Genomic DNA, 24,593 nt, shown 5'->3' on the forward strand with positions numbered 1-24,593 from the left:
CACATAACACTAAACTAAACTAATTTATGCCAGTAGCATATACAGTAATTTAACCATTTTGTGCAAGTAACATATTAAGCAGTGGTTTTCTGTGTGTAAGTTTTTCTTACCTTTTCTTTCAACCCAATCAGTGCTGAGTTGACAGTATTATTGCAGGGATCCCTAAGTCTACCAAACAGGACAGGCTTTGTTGTCTTATTTGTGAGAGTGCATTGGTTCCTCTTTTTCCTTTATGTACACATTTGTGTGTCTATGGTGAGAGTGCAGTAACGGTATTGACTGTGAATGGTTTTTATACTTTTTTTTTTTTTGCTGGTGTATGGTAGATACGTCCATGGTTTAGTGAGATGGGATCTACTTTTGTTAAAGGGACACGGAACCCCAAATTTTTTATTTTGTGATTTAGATAGAGCATGCAATTTTAAGCAACTTTCTAATTTACTCCTATTATCAATTTTTCTTCATTCTCTTGCTATCCTTATTTGAAAAATAAGGCATCTAAGCTATTTTTTGGTTCAGACCACCGGACAGAGCTTGTTTATTGGTAGGTGAATTTATCCACCAATCAGCAAGAACAACCCAGGTTGTTCACAAAAAATGGGCCGGCATCTAAACTTACATTCTTGCTTTTCAAATAAAGATACCAAGAGAATGAAGAAAATGTGATAATAGGAGTAAATTAGAAAGTTGTTTAAAATTGCCTGCTCCATCTGAATAACAAAAGAAAAAAATTGGATTCAGTGTCCCTTTAAGCTTGTCAAAAGGAAGGAGAGGGTTGGACAGAGAGGGAAAGAGAAGCAGCAAATACATTGTTGGTAATATACGGTTTCCTTAAATATTATAACTAAATGTGTGTTTATCATATGGGCAGTGCATCTTATATAGGGTAACGTGCAACTGATGACATTTATTAGCTGATCACATTTATGTTTGCATAATAATGATTCTAATGATAATTTTATTGATATTATAATACAACGATGCACGTGCACATCATACAGCAACACGTGCCATGAAATCTCATAAATACATTCTAGCAAAAAATAAACTACTATGTTCAGTTATAGGAAAAACAAATGAACAAATTCCCCTCTCAGCTAAGGAGTTGAACACTTAGGTAAAGTTACACCTGCCACTTCTAATAAGGATATAGCTGGGTGATAGCTGCACACATGTGGCCCCTGATTGACTGATTTGTACTTATCTGGAGCAGCATGAAAGCTTAAAGGGTGTGCCAACTGGCCTATGTGTTTAACTCCTGAGTAGTGTGTTTAACCCCTTGTTTTTATATAGAATATATACCACAACATATACTTTATATATACAGTATACCCTGTATATATATATATATATATATACTGTATATATATATATATATATATACACACACACATATCTACATATATATATATATATATACATACATACACACACACACATATATATTAATATACACACACACACATAATCTTTTGATCCATACTTTTAAGTGGATTTCCTTGCTCTTTTTCCTTACTAGGCTCTACTTTCTAGGAATTGTCTGAAAATCTTCTCTGCATTTTGCCCCACCTAGTGATTTAACTAGGCTGCTACCATTTGTTTATATATAATATATTTTTTTAGATACTTTAATATAAAAGCAAGCAAACTAAACAATAAATATATATTACAATGCTGTTATGTGTTATACATTTTATGAGTATTACATTTTGAGTTTAAATGTCCATTTAAAGATTTATGCGTTAGTGACCATTAAACCACGTGTAACTGATGATAAAGAAAAAAAGCAGAGTAATAAAGAGGAAATAAGTGTGAGTGTACTTCATTTTGTATATAGATGATATAGCTGTATGCAAAAGTTTAGGCACCCCTGACAATTTCCATGATTTTCATTTAGAAATAATTGGGTGTTTGGATCAGCAATTTAATTTCAATCTATCAAATAACTGAAGGACACAGTAATATTTCAGTAGTGAAATGAGGTTTATTGGAATAACAGAAAATGTGCAATATGCATCCAAACGAAATTAGACAGGTGCATACATTTTGGCACCCTTGTCATTTTGTTGATTTGAATACCTGTACTGATTAATTGGAACACACAATTGATTTGGTGAGCCCATTAAGCCTTGAACTTCATAGACAGGTGCATCCAATCATGAAAAAAGGTATTTAAGGTGGCCAATTGCAAGTTGTTGTTCTCTTTGACTCTCCTCTGAAGAGTGGCAAAATGGGGGCCTCAAAACAACTCTCAAATGATCTGAAAACAAAGATTGTTCAACATTATGGTTTAGGGGAAGGATACAAAAAGCTATTGCAGAGATTTAAGCTGTCAGTGTCCACTGTGAGGAACATAGTGAGGAAATGGAAGACCACAGGCACAGTTCTTGTTAAGGCCATAAGTGGCAGGCCAAGTCAAATATTGGAGAGGCAAAGGCAAGGAATGATAAGAACGGTCAAAAACAGCCCATAGACCACCTCCAAAAACCTACAACATCATCTTGCTGCAGATGGTGTCACTGTGCATTGTTCAACAATTCAGCACACTTTGCACAAGGAGAAGCTGTATAGGAGAAAGATGCAGAAGAAGCCTATTCTGCACACACGCCACAAACAGAGTCGCTTGAGGTATGCAAACGCACATTTGGACAAGCCAGCTTCATTTTGGAAGAAGGTGCTGTGGACTGATGAAACAAAGATTGAGTTATTTGGTCATAACAAGGGGCGTTATGCATGGCGGCAAAAGAACACAGCGTTCCAAGACAAACACTTGCTACCCAAAGTAAAATTTGGTGGATGTTCCACCATGCTGTGGGGCTGTGAGGCCATTACCGGTTCAGGGAATCTTGTTAAAGTTGAGGGTTGCATGGATTCCTCTCAATATCAGCAGATACTTGAGAATAATGTTGAGGAATCAGTCACAAAGTTGAAGTTACGCTGGGGCTGGAGATATTAATGGGACAGTCTAGTCAAAATGTAACTTCCATGATTCAGATTGCAATGCAATTTTAAACAACTTTCCAGTTTACTTGTATCATCAAATTTGCTTTGTTCTCTTGGTATTCTTTGCAAACAGCTAAACCTAGGTAGGCTCATATGCTAGTTTCAAAGCCATTGAATGCCACCTCTTATCTCAGTGCATTTTGACAGTTTTCACAGCTAGATACTGCTAGTTTATGTGTGCCACATAAATAACATTGTTCTCACCCCTGTGGAGTTATTTATGAGTTAGCACTGAGTGGATAAAATGCAAGTCTGTCAAAAGAACTGAAATAAGGGGCAGTCTGCAGAGGCTTAGATACAAGGTAATCCCAGATGTAAAAAGTATATCAATATAACCGTGTTGGTTCTGCAAAACTGGGGAGTGAGTAATAAAGGGATTATCTATCTTTTTAATTTTAAACAATAACAATTCTGGAGAAGACTGCCACTTTCAGCTCCAAATTAGTATTATCGCAGTTGTTCAAGCATACTTAATTGATTGCAACAGACAAATTCCATTATTAAGTATATCAGGAGTGCAGATGAGTTTTCAGTCATTATAACATTTATTTACATTTTTCATGTAAACCAAATTAAAATGATTTTTCAATGACCAACCTTCATCCCTCACTTACATTATATGTAGGAACCAGTCTGACTATGCTACTATAATAGACAAGGCAATTTGTTAACAAGACCCGTATTGTTTTGCAGTTTATTAAAAGATGGCCTCTGCTTGTACCAAGTTTAGCATATTTTACCACCATAGTATAACCCAGACCTATAAAACAGTTAGAAGAGGTAATAATAACAAATTATTTAAAAAACAAACATAATTTTTATTTCAAAAAATTGAGACTTTTTTTTAGTTTTGTTTGTAATATAGGAAATGTCAGTGGAGGCTCCTCTATAGGAGCACTTGAGCACGTGACCCCCCCAACCCCCCCCCAAAAAAAAGAGTGAGAAATAAAAAAAATAAAAACATTTTTTTAAACCTTTTTTGTTTAATAAATAAAAAAATCCTCTAGGCTCCACTGCAGTTTTGAATAAAAAACATTAAAATTGTTTTTTTTTTTTAATCTTTAGGCTGAAAGTGGAATGGGCTTTTGCCTAATACTTCATGCTGTGCAGTGCGATAGATAGAAGTATAGGCAAAAGCACTTTCCACTTTAAAACTGCATTGACTGCAGCGCCACCTACAGGCCAGCCCATATGTCTCATAACCGCACAGCTCTTAGTGTGCAAGAGCCAGCTGTCACGTGACACTCGCACACTAAGAGCTGACTGTGTGTGTGGGAGGATGCAGGGGCGTAACTACTTCAGTCGGGGGTCGCCATTGCGAGTCAAACATCTAATGTCGCTGGGGTGGTGAGTGATTCAGGAGTGTCACACATCTAATGTCGCTATGGTTATATATATATATATGTGTGTATATGTATATATATATATATATATATATATATATATATATATATATATATATATATATTGGAAAAAGAGATGTGATAGAGAAGTTAGGGCGCAAATAATAAATAAAATTATAACTATAGAATAAACCGGTGAGTCTAAAAATATGCAATGGAATATTGTATTTTAACCTCAATCAGTATGAGGTAAGTGCCGCGTAGTATCAGTAGAAAACTCCCTTTGATCTCCAGCTGTCCAGAAAATAGGGTAATGACTTGCAGGACTTTAATCAAGATACTTGTCTTTGTTAGAGTACTATTATCCCCTCCAGATGGCCATGAGCTCCTCATTGACTGGCCAGGGTGTCAGGAAAAATGGTTTCCAATACTGCAAAATAGATCCGCACTCACTGGACTTTAAATATTGTTGTGACGTTTCATGGATCAAACTGTCCCCTTCATCAGACCAAATGTTTTCTACTGATACTACGCGGCACTTACCTCATACTGATTGAGGTAAAGGAGTGTAAGTAGACACCCCTAGGGAGACCTGCATTCTGGGATCAGGCAGTCTCCAACATTATTACTATTATGTTTATTTATTCTTTATTTTATTAATTTTTATATGTATTGTTATTTTTTACTAATTGTTTGAATTGTTTTTACTTTTAATAAGATATTTTTCTGCCTCAAGTGTACATAAGAAGTTTATTAAGTCCTCTATTTATTTATTTACCTGTTGAATCCTCAATAGGGAATCAGCATACTATTGCATTATTTCTATCTAGTGGCATTGTCATATCAATTGTATTTATTTACACTATTTCTATCCAGTACCTCTTTTTCTATTTAAAATACAATATTCCATTGCATATTTTTAGACTCACCGGTTTATTCTATAGTTATAATTTTATTTATTATTTGCGCCCTAACTTCTCTATCTTTTTCCAATATTCTTTCTTACCTAGGTTTGAGGGTGTAGGGACTCTCTTCCCTTGGTAGATAGATCGGGGCAGCATTTAATTTTTCTACACTATTGCTACTATTTACATACCTAAGCTGAGGTTTCTTTTTTTTGTGCCAGATGCACACTTTTCTTCTTTTCCTCATATATATATATATATATATATATATATATATATATATATATATATATATGTGTGTATGTGTATATATATATGTGTATATATATATATATATATATGTGTATATATATATATATATATATATGTATATATATGTGTGTGTGTGTGCATATATACACACACACACACACACACACACATATACAGTATATATATATATATATATATATATATATATATATATATGTCCTTATACTGCCCCAGTGACAGGACTCTTGTGCCCAGTATATATATATATATATATATATAAAATGGACGAAGCCATCTGAGGGGCGTGGCTAGTGCGCCCCATCTTCAAAAGTCACCAGCCGCCACTGGGAAATGTCACAGCTCTCAAAATGTGTTAAACTTTAGGAACCTGGATGGTTGAGAGGATGCTATATGTGAGAGATGCTGAAAGAGTCATGAATACACATCCCATTGAATAAATATTGTTTGATTATTCTATATAGCTTACATGTTATTGAAAACAAGGTTTTAATAATTGTGAGACATTCTTTTGTGTTGCTTATGAGTTTAAAAATGAAATTAATGTAAATTATTTAAATAAAAACAGCATAATCCCATGGCAAAATACATTTATTATAGCAAGTGTTTATATTCTCACTCAGATGCCAGGAAAGGCATATGTTTACCTGTTTATGTTATGCTTAAATAAACACTTATTTTAAAATAACTGCATGTATTAGACCAGTGTTTCACAACTCCAGATAACAGGCCATTATATCTTAACTAGAGCACATGTGAAATAATAAGATGATCAGTAACTATGGTTACTAACCTGCTCTCACCCTTCAGGTTATTATTTCACCTGTGTTTTTTTTAAGATATAATGTATATCTGGCATGTTAAGGGTCCTGAGGACTGGAGTTGAGAAACACTGTATTAGACAATACTGTAAAGAAGAATATGCACAGATACTGATCTAAAAATCCAGTATAAAACCTTTTAAAAACTTACTTAGAAGCTCCCAGTTTAGCACTGTTGATGAGGTTAGGCTTGGACACCCAGTGAAATGGGCTGGGAAAACAGGAAGAGCAGACCCTCTCCTGCATATAAGAAGACTCATTACACAAACAGGAGAAGCAGGAATCTGTAGACTTGGGTTTACATCTGATACTTTAGGCTTGGTTAGGAGTCTGAAAATCAGCACAATGTTATTACAAAATAAGCTAAACTATACATTGTTACAAAAACACTACCAGATGGTCTATATAAATGCATCATCTACAAAACATTTATGCAAAGAACAATCTACTTAACAATGTCCCTTTAAATGCACAAAAGCCAGGAAATTACTGTGTTTTATTTATATAAATGAGATGGATCAGCAAGGCATATGGGATTACTTGGCATAAAACATCACACGTAACAATTTCAACAACATTTTTTATTCTATGGCTGGAAATGTCAGGCTTTACATACATATTATTTGGAATTATGCAGTGTTTTAAGCTTTAATATGTTCTTGAAGTTAGATAAGTAGAAATAATACACAGGGTAGTGTTTGTTTGCTGTGTACGATCTGGAATATATAGTATAAATACAGTGCTCAGCATAAATGAGTACACCCAATCAGATTTGTCAGAAAACCTTTACTTACCTTTCATAAACAACATATTCTATGGAACACTATACTACAAAATACTTCCTTCTACTGGGCCATTGATTGCAACCAAAATTTGTTAACTTGCACCCACAACAAAGTATTTTTCCTAACAAATTCATTCAAGACCATGTTTCAAAAATTAATACACCCCAATGAAAGTCATAGGAGCAAAGCTAAATGTCTGACAACAAATTCCTAAATAACAAGAATTCAACTACAGGTGAGTCTAATTATTTATTAAACAGGTGTCCAGCAGACAGTTGATTACAAAAGGGCGTTACTTACCAAAGAAAAAAGCTTCCCATGTCATGCTGTCAGCAATGGCACCACATGGAAGAGAAATGTCACAAGGCCTGAGAATGAAAATAATTTCTTTACACAAGAAAGGTGAAGGATAAAGCTTTATTTATCAGTCAGAATACTGTAGCAAATGTGATACAAAAATGTAATAAAGTTGGAACTGCAACCATCTCACAGAGACGTCCAGGCCGTCCACTGAAATTAACACCTTGACAGGAGCGTCTTCTGATGAGAAGGGTTGAAGAAAATTGCCATGCAAGTTGACTGTAGTTAGCTAAAGAAGTAGAAAGCAAAACTGGGGTGATTGTTTCCCGTGACACAATACAGCCTACACTGCAGAGGAATGGCATGCATGGGTGTCGTCCACGAAGTTAGCTTCTCCTAATGCCCATGCCCACCTAGAATTTGCCAGGACACAAACTGAAAAAGAAGAAGGCTACTGGTACTCTGTACTCTAGAGTGATGAGACCAATATAAATGTTTTTGGAACGAATGGCTTCAAAACTGTATGACGTTGTAAAGGTGAGGTATACAATGAAAAATGCATGGTGCATACATTGAAACATGGTGGTGGCAGTGTCCTTCTGTGGGGCTGCATGAGTGCTGCTGGTGTCGGGGAGCTGCATTTAATTGATGGTGTCATGAATTCACTGATGCACTGCTCTATATTGAAAAAGAAGATGCTGCCATCACTCCGTGCCCTTGGTCAGTGTGCAGTTTTTCTAAGGCCACTGTTGTATTTCTAAAGAAGAATAGGGTGAAAGTGATGCAGTGGCCAAGTATGTCTCCTGATCTGAACCCAATAGAACACCTATGGGGAATTCTGAAGAGACAAGTTGAGCATCACTCTCCATCCAGCATCCAGGCTTTAAAAGATAGATGTTGCAATATGTTGCCAACTTGTTAATTTCATGCCTAGAAGACTTGGTGCTGTCCTTACAAATCATGGAGGTCATACAAAATACTAGATGTAGTAGATGTAGTAGTTTTTGTTGTGGGGTGTATTCATTTGTGCATCACCTACTTTGAGTAAACCTGAAGATTTTGTAATCTAAGTTATATTATTATGAAAACAAAGAAGGGGTACAGGGGCGCACACTCCTCTAAGCGTAGTAAGTAAAAAGCTCACAAAGATTTATTATAAAATCAACAAAGTAACACTCACACATTAAAACCTCAAACAACTATGAGGTATGCTAAAAGGACATATGATAAACATCAAGATTCTCACGGATCTACCGTAGTGTCCCAGAGCTGTATCCAGAGATCAAAAGCTCTTATGGTCCCTGCTAGGCACATCCAGTCCGTGGTACTGATGTAAAATATCCCATAAACAATAACAGTACAGAAATGTACTTTACTAATGAAAAATGCCACAAATCAACATAGAGACCCTTAGTAAACTCCGGCCGGCTAATCGATCAGCTGTGGGTAAGTGACGCGTAGACGGTGGGTGTGGCCTTACACGTTTTGTAGGAGGCTTCCTACTTTGTCAGAGGCGTTATACAAGGATTTTAATAATAATGTTTTAATAATATTTTTTTTAAGAACTCTAATTAATTATATTACTATACTGTATAGGGCGCTCCTTGTTGTGTATCTCTGTAAGTTATATTATTAACTTTACTTTCATGTAATGAGCTAAACAAATGTTCTATAAAACTTAGTTTTGTAAAAATTCTGGAAATTGATCTTGTGTTCATTGAGATATTGATTAAAATCTTACTTTTCAAAAGGGGTGTACTCATTTATGCTGAGCACTGTATATATATATATATATATATATATATATATATATATATATATATATATATATATATATATATATATATATATATATATATATATAGAAAGCATGTTACCCTAGATTTACATTTTTTTTATAGAGAAATGTACTGAAACTACGTACACTGCTGGTATTTAATAATAGTGTTTTGGTGCAATCTTAATATCAATTGACAATTGAGTGAAGTTTTGCGTAATGGTGATGAACTATAGAGTAAAATTTAAATATATTACAGCAGTATCAGTATTTAGTGACAATATGAAATGTTGGTATAAATATTTTTGGTATACTTGCAATACAGGGTAATAATATGTAGTTTCCCTCCAGTTTTTGGTTTATTGTAACAATTTGAAGCAACATGTGACTTTATTCGTGATTTGATTGGAAGATCTGGCAAAACAGCACTATAAATCAATTACTCTTTACTCACTACAGGGAAAGAAAAACTATTTTTTTTTCCACTCATCTGTCACTTTCTTAACAGTCAGAAAAGTTTAGTGCACATTTCATCCCTGCTAGGGTGTGATGTTATTTGTAATGTAACATGATAAATTATGTCAGCAATGGGAAAATACCTCAATATCATAACCAACATTTGAAATAGCCAAAGAAGGACACTTTTCTCCCATTAACAGAGCTCAGCTGCCCCCACGGGCACTATACAACATATCCTATCAGTGTACAGTACTATATACTATACAGCAGCATGTCCTATTCCTTTAAATATTATGCAGCCTGCTTGTCCCGTTCATCAGAAACTACTGTATGTAGCATGTCCTGCATGTTGCCAAAACATTAATATAATTTTATGGAGCACTAAATCTGCTTTATGAAATCCAAGTGTGCTGTTAGACATGTGCAGAACAGCACAAGGAAGAAGTACAGTTTTAGGAGTCACTGGCTTTTTCTATATCTGTGAAAAGTGTTAGGTATAGAAGAGATGCAGGAGGTTGTCTTACCTCAATTGTTATCCCTGGGCCCACTGTTCTTAAAGGGACATAATACTCATAGGCTAAATCACTTGAAACTGATGCAGTAAAACTGTAAAAAGCTGACAGGAAAATATCACCTGAGCATCTCTATGTAAAAAAGGAAGATATTTTACCTCACAATCTCCTCAGCTCAGCAGAGTAAGTTCTGTTTAAAAAGTTATACTCAGCTGCTCCCAGCTGCAGGTAAAAAAAAATAAAAAATGAAGAAATGAACAGCAGCCAATCAGCATCAGCAGTGCTAAGGTCATGAACTCTTTCTGTGATCTCATGAGATTTCACTTAACTCTCATGAGATTTCATAGTAAGCTTCCTTTACCTGATTGGTGAAATAATATGAGAGTTCACAAGGCTCATCCTTTCAGCTGTCCCAGGACAGACACACTAAAATGCTGCTTAGAAATCCTTTACAATGGGAGGTGGCTACTGAGAAACTTTTGAGGTAAAATATTTTTTTTTTTTTACATAGAGATGTTCAGGAGATATTTTCTAGTCAGCTTTTTACAGCTATGCTGCATCACTTTCAAGTGTTTAAACATTTGGGTATTATGGCCCTTTAATTATATCCCAAAAGCTTTGCTATGTTTTTTAAATATTAAACCCTCTACAAACTATATATATATACAGCACTATTGCAGCATTTGACAGCACTATACACATGCATAATAACAAATATAGGTAAGAACACACACACACATCCATCTATCTATCTATCTATCTATCTATCTATCTATTTATCTATCATCTATTTATCTATCTATCTATCTATCTATCATCTATTTATCTATTTATCTATCTATCCATCAATCTATCTATCTATCTATCTATCTATCTATCTATCTATCTATCATCTATTTATCTATCTATCTATCATCTATTTATCTATATATCTATCTATCTATCATCTATTTATATATCTATATTTCTATCTGGTGGCAGCTATGCCTTCTGACAGTGGTAAGGTGGTGTGTACCCTTTCCTTCCTGGTAGTCTGGTGGCAAGTAAAAGGGTAGATTTTTTAACCAGGTTTTTCTCATCTCCCACATGTTTTGCTAGTATTGATTACATATATTAAAAATATTCTTTCTCTCAGATTACTGCTTACTTCTTAAAATGTTGCAAAAAGATGTATTAATTTAAAGGGAAAAGTATTAATGTATTGCTATTGTCTTTAAGAAGTATGAAAAGTACTTTGATTCTTACTTTTTGCTCTGTAAAACCCTTGATTTATTCTTCATGATGTCTTTCTAATCCATCAGAATTGTCTTGTGCACTGCCTTATATGCTTTTCAGAGGGTTTTCAATTATTATTTATTGTTTATTTGTTAAGTAACGTCAAACTCCGTAGAGCTGGATACATACAGTAAGAGTACACAATGACATTGTTTCATGGCAAAAGGAATACAGATATATAAAACAGACTGAATAAAATAAATCAAGACAGGAGAAGGAGGGTTGAAAAGTTAGTGAGACATAAAGTGTGGGGTAGGTTGTCAAGTGGATTGTGATTCAAGCCAGTTCAAGGTTTATCTGGTTTGAATTAAAGGGACAGTCAACACCAAAATTTGTATTGTTTAAAAAGATAGATAATCCCTTTATTACCCATACCCCAGTTTTGCATAACCAACACAGTTATAATAATACACTTTTTACCTCTGTGATTACCTTGTCTCTAAGCCTCTGCAAACTGCCCCCTTATTTCAGTTCTTTTGACAGACTTGCATTTTAGCCAATCAGTGCTCACTCCTAGGTAACTTCACGTGCGTGAGCTCAATGTTATCTTTATGAAACACATGAGCTAACGCCCTCTAGTGGTGAAAAACTGTCAAAATGCATTTAGATTAGAGGCGGTCTTCAAGGTCTAAGAAATTAGCATATGAACATCCTAGATTTAGCTTTCAACTAAGAATACCAAGAGAACAAAGCAAATTGGTGATAAAAGCAAATTGGAAAGTTAAATTGCATGCCCTATTTGAATCATGAAAGTTTTTTTTGGACTTTAAGAGCAATTGAGTAGAGTCAGTAAGAATCTCTAAATAAGTAGGTTTTCAAAGAGTGTTTGAAGCTATACTAGGTTGGAGAAAGTCTGATTGAGCGGAGTAGAGAGTGTCAAAGAGAAGGAGCAGCATGTGAGAAATCATGGAGGTGGGAGAGGGAAGCAGTAATAATAGGAATGAACAATCTAAGTTGATCCAAGAGGACAGTTCAGGCAGTATTTGGAGATAAGCTACAAAATATAGTTGGTGTGAGGTTGTTTAGAGCTTTGCAGTTTAGAGTTAATATTTCGAACTGTATTCTACAGCATATTGGGAGCCAGTGAAGGGAGAAACAGAGAGAGGCAGCTAATGTGGATTGGTGACTTAGGCCTAGATTTGGAGTTCGGCGGTAGCCGTCAAAACCAGCGTTAGAGGCTCCTAACGCTGGTTTTGGCCGCCCGCTGGTATTTGGAGTCAGTGATTAAAGGGTCTAACGCTCACTTTTCAGCCGCGACTTTTCCATACCGCAGATCCCCCTACGCCATTTGCGTAGCCTATCTTTTCAATGGGATCTTCCTAACGCTGGTATTTAGAGTCGTTTCTGCAGTGAGCGTTAGAGCTCTAACGACAAAATTCCAGCCGCCTGAAAAAAGCAGGAGTTAAGAGCTTTCTGGCTAACGCCGGTTTATAAAGCTCTTAACTACTGTACCCTAAAGTACACTAACACCCATAAACTACCTATGTACCCCTAAACCGAGGTCCCCCCACATCGCCGCCACTCGATTAAAATTTTTAACCCCTAATCTGCCGACCGCCACCTACGTTATACTTATGTACCCCTAATCTGCTGCCCCTAACCCCGCCGACCCCTATATTATATTTATTAACCCCTAACTTGCCCCCCACAACGTCGCCGCAAGCTACTTAAAATAATTAACCCCTAATCTTCCGACCGCAAATCGCCGCCACCTACGTTATCCCTATGTACCCCTAATCTGCTGCCCCAAACATCGCCAACCCCTATGTTATATTTATTAACCCCTAATCTGCCCCCCTCAACGTCGCCGACACCTACCTACACTTATTAACCCCTAATCTGCCGAGCGGACCTGAGCGCTACTATAATAAAGTTATTAACCCCTAATCCGCCTCACTAACCCTATCATAAATAGTATTAACCCCTAATCTGCCCTCCCTAACATCGCCGACACCTACCTTCAATTATTAACCCCTAATCTGCCGACCGGAGCTCACCGCTATTCTAATAAATGTATTAACCCCTAAAGCTAAGTCTAACCCTAACACTAACACCCCCCTAACTTAAATATAATTTTTATCTAACGAAATAAATTAACTCTTATTAAATAAATGATTCCTATTTAAAGCTAAATACTTACCTGTAAAATAAATCCTAATATAGCTACAATATAAATTACATTTATATTATAGCTATTTTAGGATTAATATTTATTTTACAGGCAACTTTGTAATTATTTTAACCAGGTACAATAGCTATTAAATAGTTAAGAACTATTTAATAGTTACCTAGTTAAAATAATAACAAATTTACCTGTAAAATAAATCCTAACCTAAGATATAATTAAACCTAACACTACCCTATCAATAAAATAATTAAATAAACTACCTACAATTACCTACAATTAACCTAACACTACACTATCAATAAATTAATTAAATACAATTCCTACAAATAACTACAATTAAATAAACTAGCTAAAGTACAAAAAATAAAAAAGAACTAAGTTACAAAAAATAATAAAATATTTACAAACATAAGAAAAATATTACAACAATTTTAAACTAATTACACCTACTCTAAGCCCCCTAATAAAATAACAAAGACCCCCAAAATAAAAAATTCCCTACCCTATTCTAAAATACAAAAATTACAAGCTCTTTTACCTTACCAGCCCTGAACAGGGCCCTTTGCGGGGCATGCCCCAAGAATTTCAGCTCTTTTGCCTGTAAAAAAAAACATACAATACCCCCCCCCCCCCAACATTACAACCCACCACCCACATACCCCTAATCTAACCCAAACCCCCCTTAAATAAACCTAACACTAAGCCCCTGAAGATCTTCCTACCTTGTCTTCACCATCCAGGTATCACCGATCCGTCCTGGCTCCAAGATCTTCATCCAACCCAAGCGGGGGTTGGCGATCCATAATCCGGTGCTCCAAAGTCTTCCTCCTATCCGGCAAGAAGAGGACATCCGGACCGGCAAACATCTTCTCCAAGCGGCATCTTCGATCTTCTTCCATCCGGTGCGGAGCGGGTCCATCTTGAAGCAGGCGACGCGGATCCATCCTCTTCTTCCGATGTCTCCCGACTAATGACGGTTCCTTTAAGGGACGTCATCCAAGATGGCGTCCCTCGAATTCCGATTGGCTGATAGGATTCTATCAGCCAATCGGAATTAAGGTAGGAATTTTCTGATTGGCTGATGGAATCAGCCAATCAGAATCAAGTTCAATCCGATTGGCTGATCCAATCAGCCAATCAGATTGAGCTCGCATTCTATTGGCTGATCGGAACAGCCAATAGAATGCGAGCTCAATCTGATTGGCTGATTGGATCAGCCAATCGGATTGAACTTGATTCTGATTGGCTGATTCCATCAGCCAATCAGAATATTCCTACCTTAATTCCGATTGGCTGATAGAATCCTATCAGCCAATCGGAATTCGAGGGACGCCATCTTGGATGACGTCCCTTAAAGGAACCGTCATTCTTCGTCTAGTCGTCGGAAGAAGAGGATGGATCCGCGCTGGAGGTCTTCAAGATGGAGCCGGTCGTCATCGGATGGAAGAACATAGAAGATGCCGCTTGGAGAAGATGTTTGCCGGTCCGGATGTCCTCTTCTTGCCGGATAGGAGGAAGACTTTGGAGCACCGGATTATGGATCGCCAACCCCCGCTTGGGTTGGATGAAGATCTTGGAGCCAGGACGGATCGGTGATACCTGGATGGTGAAGACAAGGTAGGAAGATCTTCAGGGGCTTAGTGTTAGGTTTATTTAAGGGGGTTTGGGTTAGATTAGGGGTATGTGGGTGGTGGGTTGTAATGTTGGGGGGGGGGTATTGTATGTTTTTTTTTACAGGCAAAAGAGCTGAAATTCTTGGGGCATGCCCCGCAAAGGGCCCTGTTCAGGGCTGGTAAGGTAAAAGAGCTTGTAACTTTTTTAATTTAGAATAGGGTAGGGAATTTTTTATTTTGGGGGTCTTTGTTATTTTATTAGGGGGCTTAGAGTAGGTGTAATTAGTTTAAAATTGTTGTAATATTTTTCTTATGTTTGTAAATATTTTTTTATTTTCTGTAACTTAGTTCTTTTTTTATTTTTTGTACTTTAGATAGTTTATTTAATTGTATTTATTTGTAGCAATTGTGTTTAATTAATTTATTGATAGTGTAGTGTTAGGTTAATTGTAGGTAATTGTAGGTAGTTTATTTAATTATTTTATTGATAGGGTAGTGTTAGGTTTAATTATATCTTAGGTTAGGATTTATTTTACAGGTAAATTTGTAATTATTTTAACTAGGTAACTATTAAATAGTTCTTAACTATTTAATAGCTATTGTACCTGGTTAAAATAATTACAAAGTTGCCTGTAAAATAAATATTAATCCTAAAATAGCTATAGTATAAATGTAATTTATATTGTAGCTATATTAGGATTTATTTTACAGGTAAGTATTTAGCTTTAAATAGGAATCATTTATTTAATAAGAGTTAATTTATTTCGTTAGATAAAAATTATATTTAACTTAGGGGGGTGTTAGTGTTAGGGTTAGACTTAGCTTTAGGGGTTAATCCATTTATTAGAATAGCGGTGAGCTCCGGTCGGCAGATTAGGGGTTAATAATTGAAGGTAGGTGTCGGCGATGTTAGGGAGGGCAGATTAGGGGTTAATACTATTTATGATAGGGTTAGTGAGGCGGATTAGGGGTTAATAACTTTATTATAGTAGCGCTCAGGTCCGCTCGGCAGATTAGGGGTTAATAAGTGTAGGTAGGTGTCGGCGACGTTGTGGGGGGCAGATTAGGGGTTAATAAATATAACATAGGGGTCGGCGATGTTAAGGCAGCAGATTAGGGGTACATAGGGATAACGTAGGTGGCGGCGGTTTACGGAGCGGCAGATTAGGGGTTAAAAGTGTAATGCAGGGGTCAGCGATAGCGGGGGCGGCAGATTAGGGGTTAATAAGTGTAAGGTTAGGGGTGTTTAGACTCGGGGTACATGTTAGAGTGTTAGGTGCAGACGTAGGAAGTGTTTCCCCATAGGAAACAATGGGGCTGTGTTAGGAGCTGAACGATGCTTTTTTGCAGGTGTTAGGTTTTTTTTAAGCTCAAACAGCCCCATTGTTTCCTATGGGAGAATCGTGCACGAGCACGTTTTTGAGGCCGGCCGCGTCCGTAAGCAACTCTGGTATCGAGAGTTGCATTTGCGGTAAATATGCTCTACGCTCCTTTTTTGGAGCCTAACGCAGCATTTGTTTGAACTCTCGATACCAGAGTTAAATTTATGGTGCGGCCAGAAAAAAACCCGCGGAGCGTTAACAGCCCTTTTACCGCCAAACTCCAAATCTAGCCGTTAGGTTGCTAAGTAAAGCTGAAGTATTCATGGTAAGTTGGAGGGGGAGAGGTGGTGGTTGGGGAGGCCACGTAGGAGTAGGTTGCAGTACTCAATATGAGACAAAATGAGGGAATTATGTAATATTTTTGCAGTGTCAATCTTAAAAGTTTCCAATTTACTTATATTATCAAATTTGCTTTGTCCCCATGATATTCTGTATAGAAGAGATACCTAGTAGACAAATCCAAACATACAAATGACTGCACCAACGAAATTTAAAGAAGACAAAAAAACCTGACATTTCTCAGTATTAATTCTTTTCCTTTAAATAGATTTTTAAGGTTTAATACTTACCTTAACATGATCTGGAGAGTAACCCGATCCTCTTCTTGCCTGGAGGTTTAGCGCGCTCATCACCAAGGACCTGCACTAACTTTATTACAGGTCCTGGGAGCCAAACTGCAAAGCCTCCTGTTAGAGTGGCCGCAGACCTGGCAAGAAGAGGGTCAGGTTAGTGCGCTCTCCAGAGCGCATTAGGGTAAGTACAGTAAGTAGCTACAGGTGTGAACCTTTCACCTGTAGCTTCGAAACATTTACATCTGTTTTAATGAAAACTAATGTAAATGTTTAATTAAAATCTGATTTTCATCTCGATTTAAACTAAATGAAAACTTAATAGTGCAGGAAATGAATATTCTGGGAAACGAATTTCCTTGAATCTTTGTAATGAACATTTCCTCTATATTGATATTTTGTCTCCCTGCACATGTGTAATAACTAGGTAGGCATCTGCAGCACTACATGGCAATATATTGTGCTGCCATCTAGTGTTCTTGCAAATATTGTGCCTGCTTCTAAGCATTCATCCCTGCTTTTCAACAAAAGATACCAAGAGAATGATGAAAAATTGATAATAGAAGTAAATTAGAAAGTTGTTTAAAATTGCATGCTCTATCTGAATCATAAAATACAATTTTTGGGTTTCATAGCCCTTTAAATTAATGACTATTTATTATTATTTTGTTGTTATTATTCCATGACTAAACATGTATTCCCCAACTTGTGTAAGTTGCTGGGTTTAATAATATATCTCACAAACCCTTACAAAACACATACCTCATATAATACCCATTTATTACCTACAGGCCTAAATACTTTGGAAATATTAAAACATGTAACACAGCTTATTCCAACATATTTATTTATTCTTATTTAAAGTGCCATAATACCTGAAAATTGACTTGCTCTGATTCATTAGAGCATGTGATTTTAAGACTATCCATCCTGTATTACTTTGTGTTTAAAGCCCGCAAAGGTGTTAAACACACAGTAGAAGTATTGCTCATGACTCACAGAGCACTGTTGGTTGTGATTGGAAACTTAATTGTGTAACTAGCACTGCCAATTGCATCAGCAGTTATGCTCTTCAGATGATAAGCAGTACATCTATAAGAACAGAAAAAAGTGCTTAGTGCATAAGAGGATAAAACTTCACTTAGTGGCATCGCTTTCTGCCCCGGGAGCATCTTCTCTGTGTATAGACATCTGTTCCTCAGGAATGAAGCCGTATTATGACAGCACTTTACCAATGTCCCAGACTCTCCTCAAATCTTTCAAAACAGGATTTGTCTCAAAGAAATGAAGAGTAGACTATCATAGAGTACCGTTAATAACCACAATGCCAGCACTAAATGGAATGTACTCACAAGATATCAGTGATCAAACTCCTTTAATGCCATATATGAAGCATATCAGTCAAGAAGATCCAGCTGCACAAATTTAAAAAAAGGGATTTAAAATCACTCAATGCATTTCAGTGGTTATAGCGCCTTTCTCAAGAACCAGTAAAAACACGCTCAAAAGAGCTATACTCACTGTTTATAGACTGCCCCTTTATTTCAGTTTTGACAGACTCATAAATAACTCCATGGGGGTGAGCACAATTTTATCTATATGACACACATGAATTAGTGCTCTCTAGCTGTAAAAAGCTATGAAAATGCACTGGGATAAGAGGCAGTATTCAAGGCTTAGAAATTAGCATATGAGTCTACCTAGGTTTAGCTTTCAACAAAGAACACCAAGAGGGCAAAGCAAATTTGATGACAAAAGTATTGGAAAGTTGTTTAAAATTGCATGCCCTATAGGAATCATGAAAGTTTAATTTTGACTAGGTTGTCCCTTTAATTATGAATTTTCAATTATTATATTATACATTATATTATTATTGTATACACTATTATTTTTTATTGATACTTTTATCATGTACACCATTAACACTTTTTTGTTTTTATTTAAAATATTTTTTATATATCATGGCACTTGCTTAATAGATGAACTTTCGGAGAATACACTTTCTTATAGTTGACAACTATGTGGATTTATGAGGAATATACACCACTCTTTGAAACTTAGAGGAGGAAATGTAACATTGGAACTTCCTCTATATCTATATGAAACATAACCTTTACAGTTTGTTTTGATTGGTTGGCCGAATCACATGATCTTTTGCTCTCCTCAACATACCGGATTGTGAACAGTAAATAAGACTACTCATTTAAGGTATAAATGAATAATTTGATTGGTGAGGAAGAATTATCACGTGACTCAATGATGGTACCCGAGAGAAAACCTAAAACTAGTAATTGTATAGTGATGGGATTGGGTCATTTGAATTACTGTTCACAGTTGATGGGATTTATAGAATATATTGTACATTTTAGTTTTTGCAATTTATTTCATTTTAGTTTATTTATTTTAGATTGTAAATTATCAGTGAGACAATATTAGGTTATTTTAAATTATTATTGAGGTGACGGTTTGGGTCACAAAGGCAGATATTTAAAACTTTGATATGCATTGTATATTCTCAGAACTTGATAATAAGGGCACTCCTATGTAAACTAGATCCTGACACCCTTAAGAGATGTCAGAGAGTGAGTAGAAGGAGTTATTATGCCTATAAATGGGGTCATTTTTATATTGTGAGTATAGCTCTTTTGAGAGTGTTTTTTCTGGCTCTTAAGAAAGGCAATATAACTGCTGAAACACATTGAGATATTTTTAATCCCTTTTAATAAATGTATGAAGCTGGATCTTCTTGACTGATATGCTCCATATATGAAAATAAAGGAGTTTGATCACTGATATCTTTTGAGTACATTCCATTTAGTGCTGGCATTGTGGTTAACGGTACCGTATGATGTTGTTCTCTTAAATCTTTTGCTGTCAAATCCTGTTTTGGAAGATTTGAGGAAAGTCTGGAACATTGAAGAAGTGTAGTCAAGGTTATACACACAGAAGCGTTGGATCTATAGAATTAAAAAAAATTAGAGCATGCCATTTTTTAAATATTACAGCCTCTTTGGCGGGATCAGACTGACATACTACGGGAAAGTTTTCCTCTGTGAAAAGCACACTGGTCTAAAAGAGGCTGTTCCTGGGTGGTAAATCACCATAGAACTAGCTGATGAGCTGTTGTTCATTCCTGGTAGAGCGCTTTTCTCTTTGTATGCAGATTAATATAACCCTAAGGAGGTCTCCCTATGGGTGATGGGGAAAACCAGACGTGAACTCCTTGCCCAGTGTGCTTAGAGGAATGTGGCTGCACCTCACTGATGAGGCTCATAGGAGAAAGAAATTATTGTCTGAGGTTGTCATGTTCCTTGTTCAGAGGAGAATGGCCTGGTATTTCGGGGCTGGACTGACCTTACTTGGCGGGATCAGACTGATATACTTCAGGAAAGTTTTCCTCTATGAAAAGCACACTGGTCTAAAAGAGGCTGCTCCTGGGTGGTAAATTGCCATAGAACTAGCTGATGAGCTATTGTTCATTCCTGGTAGAGCACTTCTCTCTTCGTATGCAAATTAATATGACCCTAGGGAGGTCTCCCTATGGGAGATGGGGGAAACCAGGCGTGGACTCCTTGCCCAGTGTGCTTAGAGGAATATGGCTGCACCTCACTGACGAGGCCCATAGGAGGCCGAAACAATCATCTGCGGTTGTCATGTTCCTTGTTCAGAGGAGAATTGCCTGGTATTTCGGGGCTGGACTGGCCTTACTTGGTGGGATCAGACTGATATACTACAGGAAAGTTTTCCTCTGTGAAAAGCACACTGGTCTAAAAGAGGCTGCTCCTGGGTGGTAAATCACCATAGAACTAGCTGATGAGCTGTTGTTCATTTCTGGTAGAGCGCTTCTCTCATCATATGCCATTATAAAGACAACAAAATCTTGATAATATTTTTCTTAAAGAAATACTCTGATGTAACAATGATATGTTCTTATTCATTAGAGCAGGTCATTTCTGCATTACCGATAACTAACTATCATTTGATAATTATCTGCATGTTATAGGCTGCAGATTAGTCCTTTTTATGTCAATATGATAACAATCAGCCATTTTCATTCAGTTCAATAAAAAAGTGTCCTATACTTAACATGTGCCAGTCCTGTTTTCTTGATCTCAATCTACATTCTTGATACTGAACAACACATTTACCAGGGCATATTTTACTTATTGAATTCCTCAGCTAAAAGAACTTGATAAACCTTCAGACAACACTTTTTCAAATTTATTACCGAGTAACCCAAAAGTTTTCAAATTTATTGTTAGTTTAGTGCATGTGCCAAGAACACTGATATTACTCCCACCATACTGGAAGACATTTGGAAGCATCATCATGAAGATACAAATGCTGCTCAATCTGTGCTCAATCAATTAAAGCTAAAAAAGTAATATAAACACTTTTACACACACAAAAAATAAGAAAAATGCATAACCCAACAAACACACATGCCCGTTATACCCATAATGCCCTTGTTCTAATTGCTTACATATCCACATACATCTCTACATCAGAATCAGTAAAGAGGCTCTTAATTGTGCGCCGGTATTTGAAGTGACCTGCAAATCGAACCTCATGTTCACATTACTAGTAAGCTATGCACTCAATAGAGCACGCTTCCATAGGCTCCAATGGGAACCTCGTTCTCATGCCGTGAGACATGGGGGTAAGTCGCACAGTGATGGCAGCAAATTGTAAATATATATGTATATGGTTATACACATGTATTTACTGGGAACACACAGTTCCTTCCCATAGACCGCAATGTAAAAGCACTTTTCAGTGCCTTTTTTTTTTTAAACATTCCACTCCCACCAACTTTATCCCCAAAAGCTGCCTGGTGCAGTTATTTTATTAAAAAATAAAAATGCTGCAATCATTATTTTTTAATAAAATACATACCACTGTATTTTGGGGGGCATTTGTGGCACATTTATTAAATTAACCAGAGATCTAAACCAAGCTTGCGGTAGCAATAACCAGCCACTTGTAATGGCTAGTTATTTATTTGCCAATTTGCGGGCGTGCAATAAATTAGCGCTTCACTTGTAATCTAGCGTAGTCCAACCTTCAAGGATCTTAGTGTTGTAAAAGCAGTTGCATTTTATATTGTGATCACTGTAAAAAACATACTGACAATACATTCTGAAGTTCAGAAATTGTTATGTGGCAAAAATGCAAGTTGATGATCAAACCTTTTATGTTTAATTCCTGCAAAGGGTTTTGACCAATAGGTAAAGCCTCATTTGCAAACAGCAAGCTCTGTCAACATTAATTTGTATTCACAAGTTTAAAAAGAATTTCTTCCAAAATTGAGCTGACCTACATTTTAGCCATAACAGCAAATCACAACTTAATGAATAAACTGACGTACCAGCTACATAGACAAAACAACCTCATTATTCATGATGACATCTTAATTCTTTCACAGTATTAATAGTATTAATTATTGTGTTATTGATAACACATTCTGTTCTTGTCTGTAATATTTTCTCTTTTCAGTGTGTCAGGAAACTGTTTGGGAAGTTTTTAAGATATTTTGGGACCGTTTGCCAGATCAAAGAGAATATCAGCAGTGGATGCATCTGTGTGAACAGGGCACAGTAACTATATTTGACATAGGAGGCAATTTTAGTAGGTCTGAAGAACATCACAATTTAGTTAAAGAGGTAAGTTTATTGCTTAATAATCAAAACACTACCTAACAATGTTCAGAAGAACATAAACAAGAGTTCTAAACATGTGCCTATGTTCCCTTAAACACGGCAACCGGGTGCTTATGTAGTAATGACAAGAATATAACTGTATACTGATATATTGTTTATACAGCAAAGGGATGGGAAAACAGCACCACTGAAAAAGTGCTTGGTGAAAGGGTTAACTGCAATAACCCTGTAGTGAATCCAAAAATACAAAATTCACCAGCACTGTATCTGTAGTAAATATAATCTTTATTAAAGACCCATTAAAAGTAGCGACGTTTTGGGGATTAACCCCTTAGTCATGCTATCATGAGATAGCTAGCGCTGCGGAATCTGTTGGCGCTCTACAAAGAACCGATAATAATAATAATAGCATGACTAAGGGGTTAATCCCCGAAACATTGCTACTTTTAATGGGTCTTTAATAAAGATTATATTTACTACAGATACAGTGCTGGTGAATTTTGTATTTTTGGATATATTGTTTATAGTCATTACTAGGGAAGATTGCAGCTGTAACAAAAAAAAAAAGTTTGATTCTGCGGTTTTCCAACCTGCATATTGTGCTTCTTGAACAATCATCTAAGTATGAAGTCTGCTTAACATGGTGACATTCTACAGTGAAGTGTTTACAGGTTACAGATAGTGGCAGGCAGGGCTCATTGTATACCAGCCTGGCGTTTCAGCATGCAATGAGATATTGTTTCAATTCATTCAAGCCTGGCAATGTTAATTCTAACTTTGCCACACACTACTACCAATTCACAAATACAAATCTATACATCACCCATTAAAGTAGTGAGCAGCTATGTGCACAGAACACATAAAGGCACGTTAACAGAGTAAAGTAAAGTAAAACATTTGCAGTCCCATTTGTGTGCGTATTACAAATTGAAAGTAAAAAGGTTAGAGCAAGAACGAAAGACAGAGAGACTTCAGGAGTACGGATATCACAAACACACTCCACATAGATTTATATGGGGAGCACTGAAAAAATAAACTCTTAATAATCGCTAGCACACTAACCCGACACTACTAGATCAACTGCGCTAATCCCGAAGGTGTTAGGAATACGTTACATTCCTATGTTTTTCATATAGAAGAAAATTTTATTTTTATTTTAAATATATATTTTTATCTATATATGATTATTTTTTTGTATATCTATACCTATATATCTATATGAATATATACAGATATAGTTTATATATATATATATATATATAAATATTTATTTTAAAATAAAAAGAACATTTTCTTCTAAGGGTGGCTATATTTTCGCTTTAGAACAGGGCAGATGTCAGGGCTGTTTAAAGAAATGTTTTGAAAAATGTTCCATTATAAGAACCCTGACATATGTATTTTTCATATATGTCCTGTTTTAAAGCGACAATATGGCCACCCTACTTCTAAGTGAAGAACATAGGAGTTTCAAGTATTTCTATTCAAAGCACATTAAAAATGAATATAAAATATACTACTGTATCTATATGTGTATATATATGTGAATTTATATGTGTATATGTGTTTATATTTGTAAATATGTATGTATATATGCACATACGGTACATAATTTCAGACATACATATTTAGAACTATAAACACATAAATACACATGTATACACATATAGGGGGATATTTATCAAAGGTCTGGCGGACCTGATCCGACAGTGCGGATCAGGTCCGCCAGACCTCACTGAATGCAGAGAGCAATACGCTCTCAGTATTCAGCATTGCACCAGCAGATTCACGGCC

At 36.1% G+C, this 24,593-nt stretch overlaps 1 protein-coding gene across 1 annotated transcript in view; it reads left to right on the forward strand.

The window, feature by feature from the left end:
- The window catches only part of IMPG2 (interphotoreceptor matrix proteoglycan 2), a 116,632-nt gene that overhangs the window by 5,703 nt on the left and 86,336 nt on the right, over nt 1-24,593 (forward strand). Inside the window, exon 3 of the mRNA XM_053705435.1 lies at nt 22,639-22,805. Within this exon, the coding sequence (XP_053561410.1) occupies nt 22,639-22,805 (167 nt within the window). The remainder of the gene's footprint in view (nt 1-22,638; nt 22,806-24,593) is intronic.

This window comes from Bombina bombina, chromosome 3 (genome assembly GCF_027579735.1).
Source record: "Bombina bombina isolate aBomBom1 chromosome 3, aBomBom1.pri, whole genome shotgun sequence".
NCBI classification, from domain to species: domain Eukaryota; kingdom Metazoa; phylum Chordata; class Amphibia; order Anura; family Bombinatoridae; genus Bombina; species Bombina bombina.